The sequence below is a fragment of the Phytophthora ramorum genome (genome assembly GCF_020800215.1).
Source record: "Phytophthora ramorum isolate Pr-102 chromosome Unknown Phyram_PR-102_s0017, whole genome shotgun sequence".
Taxonomy (NCBI): Eukaryota; Oomycota; class Peronosporomycetes; order Peronosporales; family Peronosporaceae; genus Phytophthora; species Phytophthora ramorum.
In genome coordinates, this window is record NW_027150663.1 from 745997 (window position 1) to 763097 (window position 17101).

The following is a 17101-nucleotide window of genomic DNA, read 5'->3' on the forward strand; positions in this document are numbered from 1 at the left end:
TGATGGCTTCGGTCCCAGGCCCACCACCATCGACGCGAGAGTTTGGACATTCAGGGGTTGCATCTGTGCGATTGCGTCGCACTTCTGCCAAGACTGGAGAGCCTACGAAGCCTGGTGGGGGGTCAACTACAGCAGCTGGTCTCCTTTCTGCATCGAATCAAGAGGTTGGCAATGACTACCGCAGGACTCGAAGAAATCGCCAGGATTCTCGATGTGACGAGCTGTTCACTTTCAAACACCCTCGACGAGAACAGCTCGAGTCGAGCATTACCATTGCGGCACTGCAGGAGAACTTGTCGGCACTTACGACTTTTAACCAGAGAGAGAAAGCGTTGTCAGCTTCATTGAGAGAGGAAGTGGCTAGACTCACGGGGGAGCTGGTTAAGCTAAATGGTAAGGCTTTTAGTCATCAGGCCGTGGCGGTGGAGCGTGACTCATTTGTATTGATCAACACAGAGACGCGAGACGAGGAAAAAGCGGAGCAAGAGAAGAATGCCGCGGCTCAGAAGCAGAATTCCGCGCGCGATAGAAAGGAACGCTTGTTCTTGCCCGATATCCATGGTAGCTCAGCACTAGTAGCCTCAACCGCAGCGTTGCAGCAGCACACTCAGATGGAAGTGACACATCAAAGAAAGGTGCGCGTACTAGTGAGTGGCTGCAGAAATTCACGCGCAGACAATAACAAATGAGGTCATTTCTGTGTGACTCTAGATGCTGTCTCTGGAGAATCGCTGCTTGCACATGATGGAGAACAACAAGAAGCTCTTAGCTAAGATCCAGCAGTTCGAAAAGGGTAAAACAGAGGCAGACGATCAACTGGAAGCTTTGCGCCAGGATATTGCGCGTCTTTCATCGACGACAGAGAATCTCAACAGCACAATCTCCTCACAGTCAGCGGTGATCGTTGGACTGCGCTCGACTGTCCAGAGACTAAATGTACGACAATTGCACAATGATCTTGATTGCTGGTTGATTTTAAAGTAGCCGTGTGGTGTTTATTGTTTGCTGTGGATACGCGCAGCGCGACGAAAAACTTGTCGAGAACCTTCGCAATAGCCTGGAGCGATGTCAACGTGAGTTGGAAGGTGTGAAGAAGCGAGAAAAACTACTCCAAGAAGAGCACGCAAAGTTAAAGGCCGTTGCAAGCCAAGAGAAAGAGGCTATGATGAGTAAAATCCTAGGCTTCCAGCAGCATCTTCAGCGTAGTGACACAGTAGGTGGGAATGTGGAGGTGTTGGAGAGGAAGGTGAAGAAACTGCTTCAAGAGAAAGGAACACTGGAAGTCGAACTCGAAGCGTCGAGTTCTCGCTGCAGCGAGTTGCAAACGCGGGTTACTCAGCTGGATACACTGTCTGAAGAGTTTGTGCAGGTATGGATGGCTGTCTCGAATTGCACTCAACCCAGTCGCTTGTTATGCTGACCGAATCACGTTTTGTTGCTGTAGATAATGCGAACGATGGAGGTGGAGAGAGCAGGAGTCCAAGCAGAGTTGAATACCTCACGACAAGAACTGGAGGCTTGCACACAGAAGCTGATGGATGCAGAAGCTCGAGCACAGAAAGCTGAAGCACGCAATGCGAGCCAGCAAGAACTCACCGACCTGCTTCAAACCAGGGAGGAAGAGATCGCGACATTAATGCAAAAAGTCATGCGATTAGAGGATGATCTTGAAGAACGAGACCAGCGATACACGGGATTGCAAGACGAAATGCACAAGGTAAATACCGAGTTGGAAGGACTCAAACAGCTTTCTCATGACGAAATAGTCCAAGCTTTGCAAATGGCTCGACAAAAAGCTGCTACCTACGAGGCGCTGACACTATTGAACGAGGAGAAGAAGGCATTGGAGGAGCAGCTTCGACTGGTGCAAGAGCGACTCGAAACGGAACGAGTATCTCTGAAGGAGGAGAGGGATGCCAAGGAAGACATGGTGGCAGTCTTGGCGGCCAATGGACTTACAATTGATGAATTGAGGACGGAAAACAAGGCGCTGCTAGATCAGATAGAGAACTCACGTGTACCCGACAAGGCTGAGGCAGAAGCTGCTACACAAACAGTCGAGGACCCTATCAGCCCTGAAACTCATGCTCAGACTGTAAACGAGTTGGAGAGAGCAACAAGCGAAGTGACGAGTCTTCAAAGTCAGCTAGACGAACTGCTAGATAATCAAGGCGAGTTACACAAGGGTAACGAAGACCTACGTCAGAGCCAAGAGCAGATGGAGGTCGGGTATAAGAAGCTTGTATCTCGAGAGAGGTACAAGTCGGAGTCCTTCCAGAGTCAATTGATACTCCTCCAAAATGAAAACACTGAGCTGAGCGAGAAGATGGAATCTCTCTGCAAGGAGTTGATCAAGGAGCAGCAACTTAACGACGCTCAAACTCTAGAGATGACGGACCTCAAACAGCGTGTTCTATCTCGTGAAGCCATCCATTTGCTTCGGAAGACTCAAGATTCACTGGAGCAGACAGTGAATTCGCTCCTGGAGGCCGAGCACGCATCCGAAAGCACGTTTACGTGTCTGCAGTGCATGCAGCTCTTCTCCCAGCCCACGACACTTGCTCCGTGCGGTCACACGTATTGTGCTGCCTGCCTTGCCAAGTGTGGTAGCGTGGACGTGCCGTCTTCTATCTCGTGCAAAATGTGTGGATCAGCCAACACAAGAACTGAGTGCATCTTCCCCAACTACGCCCTGGCTGATCTCACCGCTCGCTTCATCTTCCGACAACAGAGTTTGGCCTCACTCACGACAATGTGCCTCTCTCTTCGCAACAGCTTCACACAGCGAGGTCCCAACTCGAATTCTACAGCAAAATTCCCGACCGCAGAATCATAAAACATGACGGAATTGGGCAACGCATCCATCGCTTCGTTGGTTCAAGTTTATCCAGTCGTGACGACGAGGGCTCCACGTTGTTTCTTTGGGCGGACACTCGGCTTTTTGATCTTGCTTTTGTATTCCTCCATGTATTCCTTCTCGAGCTGCCGTTTGCATCGCAGCCATCCTGAAACCGAGCGCTGAATTTGCCGGGCAGCAAAGTAATCATGTGCTTGATAGTGGAGTCGCTGACGACTGCGCATATCCTCCATGGACGGTGTGACGCTCCCAATTGCGTTGAGCTCGTCTTGAACACCCTGGGTAGCAACACAAAATTAATACCTCGTCTCAAAAACAATGCGAGCAAACTTCGTACCGCTTTAACCATCTCGCGCGTCATAGCTAGTAGCGTGTCTGTGAAGTACACCGTCTCGCCCTCATACATCGGCAAACCCAGACCAGCTAAACATCAACAAAAGAGGTCAGTCACTGTCACTTCCAGCCTAACAACCAGGTGTGCAAATACTTACTCACGAACTTCAGGAAGGAGCGCTTGTCTCGCAAGGCGTCGGAGCTCACGAGAGGTTCCTCGAGAATCGTGCAAATGGCGTGTAGTTTAGCAACAGGGATGTACCCCTTTGCCTGGGGGTCCACTTCTGCCCACTTGATCTGAAATTCGCTCAACACCTCAGGATCAAAAAGCGGTTCCTCGTCCTCGTTTGAGACTGAGAAACTTTCGAGGATGACGGCGACCGTCACGTTTAGCATTACGTACGTGCCTAGCAGTGTGAAGGAGCAGAAAAACAAATACGCGATCGGGTTTCCACACCCGTTAAGCGGAATGCAGTCATCGGAATTGTTGAAGCCGCACATGGTGGGGTCGTACGGTGGATCGTCAACGCAGCCTTGAGTGGTTCCAGCGAAGTCGTGCATGCAGTAATCCCAGCTCTCACCCGTGGCAGCTCGTATCATTAAGAGAAATCCTCTCCCAAAAGACTGGAAGTTGGCGTGTGCATCGATGTTGTCACTTAGCGCCACCTTTGCAAACATTTGGACTCCCATTGTGGTGTAGATAAAGAGCATGAGCACAAGAATGGATGTGGCGTTGCTAAGTCCCGGCACAGCCAAGTAGAGGGTTATTAGGATGTGGCGAATCCCTTTGAAAGACTTGACAAGGCGGATAATACGCGTCACGCGAAACACACGGGCGAGTATTGCGAGAGAGCGAAGATGCGTCGTCGTAAGAGACTCCACCGCGATACTGACAAGAGTCCCGACTACAACGAAGAAGTCAAACTGGTTCCACGTGTCGCGAAAATACGTAAATCCGTAGGCTACGAGCTTCAAAGCGGCCTCAATCGTGAATATCGCTGCAAAAATGTCGTTGAGAATAGCTAGGATTGTAGTTTGAAGTGTCGGTTGCCCGAAGTGCTGTGTGGCCATAAGCAGCGTGTTTACAATGATGCAGATCATTATAAACCACTCGAACTTTTACACCTGACGAAAAAGAAGATTGCGCGTCGCACAGGGTCCTTGAATGGCTTGAGAATGAGTTGTGGACCAACGTGCGAGGCAGTCTTTTGAGCTTTGAGCCATTTTTTCTGCTCGGACGTCAGCATGAAAGATCCTCCTAGAGCATCTTGCATCTTGTTAAAGTTTTCGATGATGACACCAACGAACAAGTTGACAACGAAGAAGCTGCCAAACATCATGAATACGACGAAGAAGGCAGCCCAACCCATGTTGTTGTCACGAATGGGCTGCATGTCAACGTCTGTCGCGTCAATGCAGGCTACCATGAGTAAACACCAATTTTCAGTAGTAGAGATCTCAAAAACGAGATCATGGCAGTTCCGACGTTGTTGAAGTTTTCGGGAATGACAGGACCCCAGTCCGCACCCCAGCATCCACACAGGTACTTCGACGTAAGCGCGTCAGTTGGAAAGCCAGGACAAGTTGTGTTTGTGAACCACTGCTGCTGCTCCAGTGAGAGAGAAGACCACGGGTCAGGATTCACGAGAAATTGGACTTGGTCATCCGAGAGAGCGTCAAACGCATTCCCAGTACAGGAGTTTAGCTTGCCCTTGAGGTAGTTGACCGCGAAAATACTGAAGACGAGGTAGAAGAGCGCACAGACGATCAGGACGTTGAACACAGCTGGAATGGCCTCAATCAGTGCGTTCACTACCAGCTTGAGACCCGGTCTGCGGCTGATCACGCGCAGAGGCCTGAAAGCACGAAATGTACGCAGAGAGCGTAGCGACTTCAGCGAGTGCCGGCGACTTGAAGATTCTGCCAACATGACAAGGGACGAAATGACAATAACGCAGTCGAGCACGTTCCATCCACTGCGGAGATATGCTCCTTTGTGCAGTACAAGCCCCCTCGCTATTATCTTGATGACCATTTCGACGGTAAAGATAATAGTGAAAGCCACTTCCATTCGCTTCAGAGCAATCGCCACCGCAGAGTCAGGGTTTTGCAGAGGGTTATCAATGGCCAGTGATATGCTCGACACGGCCACGAGTGCCAGGACGATATTGTCGAAGTACGGATGCGCAATCAGATTGAGTGTCCACTGCCGAACACGACTAGATCTTGGGAACACAAAAAGCGAGTTCCCGTGAACAAATCCGCCGCCCCAGCTTTTAGTGCGATCTGCGCTTTTGCCATCGATACTGGGCTCAGGCAACTGCGAGGATCTCTCGTTGGGAATCGGATCAGTGGTTGTGTTAGGTTGTGTGAGTATCTGCGCCGGCCCGTTGAGTACAACAGATTGAGCGTCTGATTTCCTTGGGACTACCGAGAGTTTTCTCTCTCCACTCGTTAGAACGAGTTCTTGAGTTGAAGTTCTAACGGTGGTAGCGAGTTCCTTGATATCCACAGTCCCCGTTGGTTCGTCACTTTTCGATGCATCAACACCAGGAAGGTGACTGTGCTGATGCAACGAACCATTCTCCAGGGTTGTCGGCCTTGGTGCTACTTTCATAGATGCCATTCTTTTCGCAAGATTTTTTCTGTCGATTTCTTTTATCTTGCTTTGCTCCTCGTCTCCTGAGCCGAAGTTGTCGAGTAGAAGAGCCAAGAAGAGATTCATCATTATAAAGTTCCCAAAAACGATCTGCACACCACGACAACGAGACAATGTTAGCCCAAATACCCAAACACGAAGATGCCGAAATATTGCGTACCAAAGACATTATATAGAAGGCAGCGAACATGCCGTTACTGCGGATGACGTCGTACATGTTTTCGTTCCAGTTGTCAGTCGTAATGATTTTGAAGACCGTGATGGATGACCACAGAAAAGTGTCAAAGTTAAGTCGTGGAACCTGAGCAGATAAAACGATATAAGCGTTCTTATGAGATCCGTTGAAAGCACTGGGTCAGGGATATTGACAAGCTCACCGTGCCAAACCAATATTCATTGATATTGTATGGTGTCGGGTATCCGCTATCATCGAAGCGCATGGTATTTCCAAAAAACTACACCACAACGAGGTACTTAGCACGTCTGGTAAGTAAAGTTTAGCAACACAACGCACCTGCATCCCGACAAGCGCATAAATGTAGATAAAAATGAAGAATAGCACTCCAAAGTTCGCGATACCAGCAATGGCGCGCCCGATCATCTCTAGCAGCTCACGAAGTGAACGCCAGTTGCGCGCTAGTTTAAACACTCGAAAGAGGCGAAAAGAACGCAGCGAAGATACTGCTCTCTTCTTCGGCTGATTTTCAGACATGAACGATGGTGGAGACAGGATCATTTCGAGCAGTCCCATAATGACGACAAACGCGTCAAAGAGATTGAATCGGTCCCGCGCATAGAGTTGAAAGCCAAGGACCAAGGATTTTAATGACCATTTCGGCGACAAACACACACGAGAGCGCAAAGTTGATGATCTCGAGATTGAGCTCCGTTGCGCTTCGACATCGGATAATGATCTGACGACAGTACAACCGTATTGGCAAGTATGACAACCATGATAAATGCAGAAAACAGCGGGTGCGAGGCGAGCTGGTAAAGCCAGGAGACGCGCGGCTTGACACACGAGCTCTCTTCGGTGGCTTTGATCATCCTTCTTTTCTTCTGTAGTAGAGTGAGTTGTGCCTTCATCAATATTGAATTCATCTGCAATGACTGCCAGTGTCAGGTTCATGACGATGATCGAGTCAAAGATGATAAAAGCCATGTAAAACAGGATTGCGACGTATGGCTGAGTCGAATCCATGCACATGTACATGATGTTTGTCCAGCCTTCCGAAGTGATGACCTGGAAAAAGGTCACTAATGAATGCCCAATGTCATCGAATGTCGTGAAGCCGTAATCGAGTGCATCTTGAAAGAGTGCGTCTTCCATCACAATGTTGTTAAGAAATCGCGGGTTCCCATATACATCGTAATTTCCCCCACAAGTGTCTTCAGGGATGCATTGATGGTTGCCAGGATAATTGGGCCTCGCACAGATTTGCATATCGTTCGGATCTGTTGGCCAAAAGCACGGCTGAGCCTTATTCCAAGGTGACGTCTCTTTAACATACCCACCAGAGTCAATTTCGAGGAGTGGGCCGTCAAGACAACGATAGACCTCGGGGTTAGCGATGACAGCAGTTAAATAGTCATCCGGCACGGGCCATATCCCGTGCGGATTCAACTGGTCAACTGGCAGAAGGACCGGGAACTCGGTAAGCCGACAGCGTCGAGTCATATTTCCCCCAAAAAGTTGATTCCCTAGAATGGAAAACATGAAAAGAGAAACACTTGAAGTACAACAACATTTCCCAAAGCGGGAAGCGCCTTGAGCAGTGCTGATATAAGCAAGCGCATCCCTGGAATCATGGACAGAGATCGCAGTGGACGTAGCACGCGGATCGTTCGAATCACAGAGACATTTGGTACGGTCGGCAAAATAGCGACCAGACTAGAAAAAAAAGATAAATACTTTTAAGTCAGTCATAAGGACACCAATACCTTCCAAAAGTCAATGCTTACCTTGATATGACGACAACAAAGTCTAGGACGTTCCAAGGATCTCGCATGTAGGAGCCTTTGCGGTGAACAAAGCCCGTTGCCAAAATTTTCAGCAGACATTCGGCTGTGAAAATGGAGGTGAAAGGCATCTCGGAGAAGTTCACGAGTCTGTTGGCACGTGAAGTGGCGGGCACGACGACGCCGTTGCGAAACGCGAAGCCGGAGCTCGCTGGGTTCAAGCTCTTGTCAACGACCGAGAAGTCTGACAGTGCTAAAATAATAGAGTTGAAGACGATGGCAAACACGATAAAGCGGTCGAAGTAGCGATGCGTCACGAGCAAGATAAGCCGCCGACGAAGCCAGTGTTTCCGCGGGAAACAACCGAAGAACGAGACATCAGCGCCAAAACCGCTGCAATTCGTCAAAACAACCGCAAAAATATTAGGAATATGAAAAAATTCATCGAAATGACATCTGACTCACTCGTAGTATTGACCGAGTACGTTGACGGCGGGCATCCTTCGTCTCACTAGCCGCGTGATTTTGCTGTTCGATCGCCGTGTCCGCCGTTTGAGCGGGCGCGATGCCATTGCTCGGCATGGTGAGCGACACTTTACTCGCTACAGCGTAAAAATGCTGCACTGTGAACGAGTAAAGATAACCACCGACTATTGCTGGAGATACTTCGGCACCTGTTCTGTCGACCATCGAAATGTAGCCATACTTCAAATGGCTACATCCGGTTTTATTAGGATAATGCACGCTCGAGCACCAAGCAATGCGTACTGGGCTCTGGCGAGGCGTGAAGCAACAGGACGACGTACTTATGGGCCGATGTTGACGCGTAAAACGCTCAGTCTACGACAGGTGCTTCGAGAGGAAACGGGCGGCGTGTTGTTAGGCTTCTCCAGCGACGGGAACTTCCTCGGTACGTGCACAAAGTCCCCGACACTTGAGTTTTATTTGTTGTGACGTTTGTAGCAGTTTATTGCATCAGTTTGGACACGTGCTACGAGGTGCAGTGGAGACGAGTCGATTTCCAAGACTTTTACAGTTGGAGCGAGCACGGAGAAGCTCCAGAAATTGTGTTCAAGCTCCGTGTGGACGGAGGAGCGTCGGCGTATGGAGTTTGCACCCCTGTGGAGGTCTGGCAGAGTGCAGATGATGCTCTGGTTCTCGCTATGACGATGGAGAGTTTGGGTGAAGAGCAAGATAGCTTTCGACTGTCGCGGGTGGTTGTGGCCCCGTCGCCAGTGTTCGACGGTGGTGGAAATGCTGTTGCGGTGACGAGTTTGAGCTTTGAGTTTAGTCAGCATGCGCTCTCGCAGAAGCTGGAGAAGTGGCAATTGCTGCAGCTTGCAAGGGGGACGAAGCACGTGTATCATTTACTTGTCATTACTGGGACGACTCTGCATGTTCTGGTCTTTCATGCGTGGAGAAGACGTCAGAAGGTAGCGCCTACTGCAGATCGAGAAGATGACATGCCACCAAGAGGCCTGGGATTCTCGCATTTCCCTCAAAGTACGTTGCAACTGCCTGAGATAAGTGGAACATGTGGGAACCTAACAGAATCACGCAGATGCTTGGTATTATCCCCCAGTTTACCCGATCAAGTTCCAAAACTCGACAGAGCACAGACAACACGGTGCGGATTTGGGTGGATCATTTACAGCAGGTGTCGAGGTAACACTCATTGTGGGTATACATCTTGGATGAAGCATGCTCTTATGGATCCATGCTTGTGATATGTAGTGTATTTGCCAGCATCTTTTTGACGTGGAGCGTTTTCTCGGGGAGTTTTTGGAGACTTTCAAGCCACTTCAGCATTACAATCTCGTCGACTATGATCTGCGTCTCGTTCGGGTAATGACAGTGGCTGTGGCTGATGTACATAGTGTTTTCTAACTTCATGGTGGTATTCTGATCCACAGGCCAGTATGGCGGAGAAGACCGTATTCATGATTTACGTTATGGCACTAGCGCCATCAAGCACAGTGTCCACAAGACCCGGAAATCAGCACCTTCGAGTGGCTCTTTTCCTTAGTCTGGAGCTCTTCACTGGAGCTCACCACATTATTCGAGCATTGAAGGTGCCAGGGAACGGAGATCTGCGCCACATCTCGCAAGCTGTTGCTCGGAGATTCCGTGCGGATCTAAATGGTAGATTGCCACAGGAACCAACAACACTGGCGTGGGACAACGAGGCATTTTTGCGCGAGGAATCTCTGCACGAGCTCCACAATTCGCGGTATCCTACCTCCATCTCAGGGACCTGATCAAGCGAATGAAACTATTCCCGGTGTTATGGAGCACACTGAGCACACAAACATGTTTGTTTCTTCGTTGTGGGTAGATTATCATTTGCGTCGCCAGCTCACGGTAAAAGGGCGACAGAAAACTGTTGCTTACTCGCGCGACACAAACAGCGGGCCAAACACCAGTACCGTCGTGGACAGCAACTTGATGACCACGTGCAGCGCTGGGCCGGCCGTGTCCTTGAACGGATCGCCCACCGTGTCGCCAGTCACAGCAGCCTTGTGCGCCTCACTCCCTTTGCCTCCAAAGTTGCCCAGCTCCACGTACTGTCGTCATACAAGACACATAACATGGGTGAGCCACGGTTTGATGCCGTTAATTAATAGAGTTAGTCCCAAGGCAAGCCATCAATACTGATTTCTCAGTCATACCTTCTTGGCGTTGTCCCAGGCACCGCCGACGTTGTCCAGGAACAGAGCCATCATAATGCCAGTCACCGTGCCGAACATGAGGTAACCAGCTAGAACTTCCGCGCCTAGCAGTGGCTTGCCCTGGTACTCTCCGATCTAATATCACCCACCACAAACAGCAGTCAGCATGTGTGCACATTATAGGAAAGATATGCAACAACAACGTACCACACGGAAGACAATACCAACACAAACCGGCATCAACACAGCCAGCAGACCTGGGAAGCGCATCTGCTTCAAGGCAGCCTTGGTGACGAGAGCTACGCACGTGCGATAGTCGGGCTTTGCTTTGTACTCCATGATGCCCGGGTACATCTCGAACTGACGGCGCACCTCGTTCACAACCTCGCCAGCGGTCTCACCCACGGCGGCAACAGCAAGCCCCGTGAAGAAAAACACCATCATGGTACCCAGCAGACCGCCCACGAGGACCTCGACCGTTGCGATATCCACCGTCTTGAACTCACGACCAGCGAACTCCGAAAACTCGTCCATGAAAGCACCAAAGAGCACGAAGCAGGCCAGAGCAGCCGAACCGATCGAGTAGCCCTTGGTGATGGCCTTCGTCACATTCCCAGCAGCGTCCAACTTGTCTGTAGCGTCGCGCACGTAGTCCGGTTGGTGGCTCATCTCGGCAATACCGCCAGCATTATCAGCGATGGGGCCGTAGTTGTTCATAGCAAGCACAAACACTGCCGAGGACAGCATGCCCATGGTCGCCACTGCCGTGCCGAATAACCCAGCGTGGCGGTTCCCCTGGCCGCCAATGCCCGAGCCTGCCCCCAAGTGGTAAGCGGAGATGACGGCAAAGCTCACCATAAGTGTAGGAACAACCGTGGACTTCATGCCCACAGCCACGCCGGTAATGATATTGGTGCCATGGCCCGTGGTGCTGGCCTTCGCGATGCTACGCACAGGCGGGTGCGCGTAGTCCGTGTAGTACTGCGTCGACTTAACAAACACGTAAGCTGTGAGCATACCGACCACGCCGCAGAGGAAGAAATTCATCCACGCTGTGGGGTGCTCCGGCGTGTAGAGCAGCCAGCGCGTCGTCACGCCAAAGCCAACCAGCGCGAGAGCGAGAGATACATTATAACCAGTCTGCATCGTGGCCATTGGGTTGTGATCGGGACGCGAAGCTTCGACGTCCGAGGGTGCTCTCACCATCAAAATGCCAGCACTGCTCACTGCAATGTCAAAGGCGTGCACGACCACAGGGAAGAACACAAAAGACACCGGGTACGGCAGCTGCGCTTCCCGCGCGAGCGTGCCGCCCAAGATCATCGCGCCGATAATCTCCGCAGCCACAGACTCGAACACATCGGCACTGCTGCCCACGCAGTCGCCCACCATGTCTCCCACGAGGTCGGCAATCACCGCCGGGTTGCGCGGATCATCCTCTGGAATACCCACTTCCACCTTCCCCACCAAATCGGCGCCCACATCGGCCGCCTTGGTGTAAATCCCCCCTCCAAGCTGCATGAACAGCGCCACGAACGACGCGCCAAACCCGTACCCCACCATCAGCAAAGGGATCTCTGTAGGGCGCAAGATCGACCCGAACATCATGTACAGCGTCACGTAGAGCGAGCTCACGCCGCCCACACACAGCGTGATGTCCAGCACAGCTGAGAAGGCCCCACCCCTGAAGCACACCAGCAGCGCCTCTCCGTAGGACCGACGGGCAGCACTTGTAACACGGACGTTGGACCTGGCTGAGACCCACATACTCACGTACCCGGCGGCCGCTGAGCACACGGCGCCGACCAAAAAGGCGACGGAGGCCACGAGGCCCAGCGTTAAGTTGCCCAGTTTCTCCACGCCAGAGCTTAAGGCGCTGCTGGGGCGCAGCGCGTAGCTGCAGAAGATGAGGACGGCGATGGCCAGCGCGATGCGAGCGATGGCCGAGTACTGGATGCGCAGGAAGCCCTCGGCCCCCTGGCGGATGGGAGTGGCCACCTCCCTCATGTCTGCAGAGCCCGCGTCTTTGGCCAGCACCCAGTGTGACAGGAAGAGCGCGAACACGGCCCCGTAGCCGCAAAGCGTGAACACGAGAAAGATGGGGCGGAAGCTGCCGCCGAAGAGAAGCAGCAGCGCCCCCACGACCGAGATGGCGACCAGCGGCGGCTGCAGGTCCAGACTGCGCGCGTAGGCGAGCGCCGCGGAAGCGCCCGCCCCCATCTCATCGTGGTCGGACTCCGAGTTGAGCGGAGCATCGTCCGCGATGCCGAATTCGATATCCACCTGCGTCTTGTCGAGCATCTCTTGTGGAGGGAGGATGGATGAGCAGCTTGCGCAGATTGCCGAATCTGATCCCGGAAGGTCACTAAGTCGAGGTTCAACATCATTGTGTGGCGAACATTATTGTGATGTGCACCACACGTCGATCTTGAAGCGAAGACAAAGTCGTTGTGGAGATGAAGGCTGCCAACATCTTCCTGCGCACAACAAGCTGGTATAACAGCCAGCCCAGGCCATCGCCAGACTCGTCAAGGCAGGAGTGGAGACGTAACACCTGGATAGAGTTTCCACGCACCGTAATTATCCCTGCTACTTTTGTGTCCGTGTTAACTGTGTCTGCTGATATTGAGCTGTACGTGCTGTAAAGGTCATCGTGGGCGGCATCTTTGCTGGAGCGACAGCTCCAACTTCACCAGAGCTGCTGTGGAACTCAACGCTGAGTTTAACACCAGTGCTCGCGGTGGTCACCTTATGCTGCCATGTGAATATTGTGATCTTGCGAGGTCCTATAGCTGTTATCCAGGACCGAGATCTCTGAAATACTGCAAGAGAACATTATCCAGGCGGGGCGTTGTCGAAATCGAGAAAAGACCAAGGCACTTTGGAAGGAGTGCTACGCACTACAGACGCCGCCGCCGATGCAGCTCAAGCGCGAGCTCCGTAGACTGTTCAAGCATGGATGTGGAGAATGCCGAGACCCCGATCCTGTCTGCGTCCCGAGGGCAGCAAGCTCGAGGAGCCTAGAAATCGATGCATTGTCGGTGCTACACCAAGAAAGTGAGATCCTTCAGCGCTTGGATGGCTACACTGTTCACAGGTGAAGAAGACCAGAGTAATGAGCGTCAGCGGGGAGAGTTGTGCCTGTTACGTCTGAATTCAGACTCGGCGAGGTGGCTTTGTGGGCCAGGCAAAAGACGATCCGTGGTTGAAGTATTACGAGGTATGTGGCATATAGCCACCATATGGTTGCATCCAATCAAAATCGTTTGACTTGAAGTTGAAGTTGCCATTATGTCCAATCATAATCGACGTGAAGTTGCCTGTAACCATTCCCGAATCTACCGTCTTCCCCACACGATGCTGCCCTCCATCCGTCGCTCGCTGCGTCGTCCGTCCTCGCTGATGCTGCGTCGCTGCGAGTCCACACTCGCGCCATTGACGCAGCTGTCGGAGGAGGAGCTCATGTTCAAGGACACGGTGTCCAGGTTCGCAGCAGATGTGGTGGCCCCCAACGTGCGCGCTATGGATGAGAAGGGGGAGATGGACCACGTCATCACGCGTGGACTGTTCGCAAACGGGCTGCTGTCGGTGGAGATCCCAGCGGACTATGGGGGGAGCGAGGCCTCATTCATGAGCCTGTGCCTGACCATCGAGGAGCTGTCCAAAGTGGACCCCGTCGTGGGGCTGCTCTGCGACCTGCAGAATACGGTCGTGAACAACGTCTTCCTGGTGGGATACTTGCAGTTTAATTATAACAGGAGGAGGAGGCCTACACATTGCTGACTTTTTGAGATTGGCATTCAGGTGCATGGAACAGAGCAGCAGAAGGAGAAATATCTGCCGAGACTAAGCACGGATATGGTACGTGAACTGAGTGCTGCTAGTGGGTTTGGTACGTACTTATTGACTTGTTTTGTTGCGGGCAGATTGGCAGCTTCTGTCTGAGTGAGGCGGGGTCGGGGAGCGATGCGTTCGCGTTGAAGACGAAGGCGGAGGCATCGGCTGACGGCAGCTACTTCTCCATCACGGGGCAGAAGATGTGGATCTCGAACGCAGAGTACTCGGGGGTTTACTTGGTGTTCGCCAATGCAGACCCGTCGAAGGGGTACAAGGGTATCACGTGCTTCATTGTCGACAGAGACATGGAAGGGCTGGAGATCGGGAAGCCAGAGGAGAAGTTGGGCATCCGTGCGTCATCGACTTGCTCCGTCACGTTGACGGACGTGAAGGTGCCGAAGGAAAACATTCTAGGAGAATTGGGCAAAGGCTACAAAATTGCAATTAGCACCTTGAACGAGGGTCGCATCGGAATCGCCTCGCAGATGCTGGGGCTGGCGCAGGGAGTCTACGACCAGACGTTGCCGTACTTGTTCGAGCGTCACCAGTTCGGCTCAGCGATTGGCGAGTTCCAGGCGATGCAGCATCAGTACGCGGAGGCAGCACTGGATATCGAGACAGCACGCTTGCTTGTGTATAACGCTGCTCGTCTTAAGGATGCTGGACAGCCGTTCGTCAAGCAGGCTGCGATGGCGAAGCTTCACGCATCTCGCGTCGCTGAAAAGACGGCATCTAAATGTATCGAAATGCTCGGAGGAATTGGCTTCACGAAGTACCTGCTTGCCGAAAAGTTCTATCGTGATGCAAAGATTGGAGCGATTTATGAAGGCACCAGCAACATGCAGCTCACAACAATCGCGAAACTCGTCGCAGAGGAGTACAAGAAGTAGACGGCCTCGCCACTACGCAGCGATCTTCGTGCACATTTGCTTCTCAAGCATGACAAAACTAAACCATTTTCATAAACAAGTCTCAGCTGAGTCGTTACTGCGGCAATAAGTTGAAGTGTAGGTCATATCTGGTTGTCAGTCGTGGTCGAGTTCGCGCTATTTGGTTTTGGGCCGCGAGCCCGCTGATATCCTTGTATTTGACACCAAGCGGATCATTCTTCGAGATTTTCGTAAGTAAAGTTGGTTTGGAAACAACGCTGCCAGCTCCATTATAATCGCATCCATATTTGTCCGGAGGAGCTGGTCGAGCGGTGGTTGATTCATGTTGCAATACTGGTGTATGGTCTCCTCATCGAGCACTATGGTTGACATTGAAATTGCCAGTATTGTTGGTTGGCCTCACTTGATAATTCGCAGAGTTATCAGCTTGATGAGACGTTGTATTCTCGCCAGCATTTATAGAGTCAACCAGACTGGGTTTGCACTTGCTTTCCTTGCTTTTCACGGCGCTAAACATGCTCGACGGGGACTCTTGAGCCGGAATTTTTCGGTATAACCATTGAACACATGATCAAAAGCGTTGATAAGAGCGAAGCGCACGCGAGAAACACGTACATGCAGTAAGCTGCGGCACGCATTTCAACGAGGTATGACATCGGCAGGATAACGAGGCCGCCCACAAGAACTACACAGATGGAGAACGGCCACGGCGTTTCTTGAAAATCCACCGAGGTGTTCCGGATCAAGAAGACAAGTAAAGTCTTACCATACGCACGATAGCCTTCCAGAAAATTAGCAGAGCGGTGAAGATGAAAATTGAAGACTTGCATGAAATCCAATCGACAGTGCCGCGGAATTTAGCAGCTTCTTCAGCGTACAACGCGATGGAAATAACGATGTCAGCGACGTAGAAGATGGCGAGGATTTTCAGAAGCAGAAACTAGAGCACACGAAGGCGTCTGATCGATCCAATCGGTCCAAGTGCCACGGTTTTCAGCGACCCACTGACGAAAACGACTTGTATAAATTGTTCTGTGTAGTTGGTAGTTTAGTGACGCCACCAGCACAGTCATTTGGCACCGATGTGTCACTGGGGTTTGGATATTTTCACGCAAGCCCAATCATACGCACAGAGTTATCTGTATTTCCAATGTACACAAGGGTATCTGATCGAGTCATTCGCCCCAGACGTCATAGTATCCCTTCATTAAGTTGCACGCCGCGCGAAAGTATGGCTCAGGACACTATAACCACTCAAGAGATTGTTGATATACGTACCCGAAAGTGCCAGCTTGGAGAACAGTGACGCAGCATGAAGATTTTTCTCTCGTCTGCTAGATGTGGTGTGAAACTAGATTTTGATTGCATGCCATCACGGCACCGTCGAACGATACTCCAATAATGAGGGCAGTGTGGGAACTAGTTGACGTCTTTTCCCTTGATTTGAAGATTGGTATGCTGAGGAGCGAAGGATGACAGCTTTCTCGTAGCACTGGTCTGAAAAACACGCTACCGTAATGGTTGGAGAGCTGCCAAAAGACCAGAAGAATGAGCAATTGAGATGCACTGGGCGAGGAACTCAGAGCCACAGAAGATTTATATGAGCGTGCAGCTACAGGTACAGTAGAAAATTGGCAACGGCGTTTTTGACGCAAACGCCTACTACTACGAGCGTCCTCGTCGTGTTTGGGATAGAGAAACCCAAAATAGGTGGAGCTCACATTTGGGTTTCGCAGAATGCCAGCTTACTCTATAGTTAGTGGCAAGTGAGCAGTTTTGGTTCTTGGACCAACTCACGATGGTCCACGAACCGTGAGTGCTGCAGCTTATGCCTTCCAGTCTTCGAAATAGACCTTCATCCTGAGCTAGCAAGCATTGCAAACAGGTTTGGGTGCTG

General features: G+C 51.5%; 7 protein-coding genes across 7 annotated transcripts; 4 read left to right on the forward strand and 3 right to left on the reverse strand.

Moving 5' to 3' along the window:
- Nucleotides 1-2: 2 nt before the first annotated feature.
- On the forward strand, nt 3-2836 carry KRP23_13399 (uncharacterized protein; the record flags this gene model as incomplete). The annotated part of the gene is made up of 5 exons (XM_067884103.1): nt 3-393; nt 457-635; nt 712-936; nt 1022-1369; nt 1445-2836. 5 exons carry the CDS (start codon nt 3-5, stop codon nt 2834-2836), a joined length of 2535 nt encoding a protein of 844 aa, XP_067738719.1.
- A 47-nt stretch (nt 2837-2883) lies between these two features.
- KRP23_13400 (Sodium channel protein 60E) lies at nt 2884-6585 on the reverse strand (the record flags this gene model as incomplete). The annotated part of the gene is made up of 8 exons (XM_067884104.1): nt 2884-3135; nt 3195-3280; nt 3349-4249; nt 4345-4610; nt 4718-5046; nt 6038-6150; nt 6227-6304; nt 6364-6585. The coding sequence occupies 8 exons, from the start codon at nt 6583-6585 to the stop codon at nt 2884-2886; spliced, it is 2247 nt and encodes a 748-aa protein (XP_067738720.1).
- Nucleotides 6586-7550: 965 nt separating this feature from the next.
- KRP23_13401 (Sodium channel protein type 9 subunit alpha) lies at nt 7551-8308 on the reverse strand (the record flags this gene model as incomplete). Its single annotated transcript, XM_067884105.1, has 3 exons — nt 7551-7740; nt 7812-8201; nt 8274-8308. 3 exons carry the CDS (start codon nt 8306-8308, stop codon nt 7551-7553), a joined length of 615 nt encoding a protein of 204 aa, XP_067738721.1.
- Nucleotides 8309-8546: 238 nt separating this feature from the next.
- Nucleotides 8547-10066, forward strand: KRP23_13402 (uncharacterized protein; the record flags this gene model as incomplete). Its single annotated transcript, XM_067884106.1, has 5 exons — nt 8547-8718; nt 8775-9311; nt 9370-9473; nt 9543-9653; nt 9722-10066. 5 exons carry the CDS (start codon nt 8547-8549, stop codon nt 10064-10066), a joined length of 1269 nt encoding a protein of 422 aa, XP_067738722.1.
- A 129-nt stretch (nt 10067-10195) lies between these two features.
- On the reverse strand, nt 10196-12778 carry KRP23_13403 (Pyrophosphate-energized membrane proton pump 3; the record flags this gene model as incomplete). The annotated part of the gene is made up of 3 exons (XM_067884107.1): nt 10196-10372; nt 10478-10612; nt 10685-12778. The coding sequence occupies 3 exons, from the start codon at nt 12776-12778 to the stop codon at nt 10196-10198; spliced, it is 2406 nt and encodes an 801-aa protein (XP_067738723.1).
- Nucleotides 12779-12933: 155 nt separating this feature from the next.
- KRP23_13404 (uncharacterized protein) lies at nt 12934-13295 on the forward strand (the record flags this gene model as incomplete). The annotated part of the gene is made up of 2 exons (XM_067884108.1): nt 12934-13053; nt 13125-13295. 2 exons carry the CDS (start codon nt 12934-12936, stop codon nt 13293-13295), a joined length of 291 nt encoding a protein of 96 aa, XP_067738724.1.
- A 539-nt stretch (nt 13296-13834) lies between these two features.
- KRP23_13405 (Short/branched chain specific acyl-CoA dehydrogenase, mitochondrial) lies at nt 13835-15204 on the forward strand (the record flags this gene model as incomplete). Its single annotated transcript, XM_067884109.1, has 3 exons — nt 13835-14206; nt 14282-14338; nt 14404-15204. The coding sequence occupies 3 exons, from the start codon at nt 13835-13837 to the stop codon at nt 15202-15204; spliced, it is 1230 nt and encodes a 409-aa protein (XP_067738725.1).
- Between the last annotated feature and the right edge of the window lie 1897 nt (nt 15205-17101).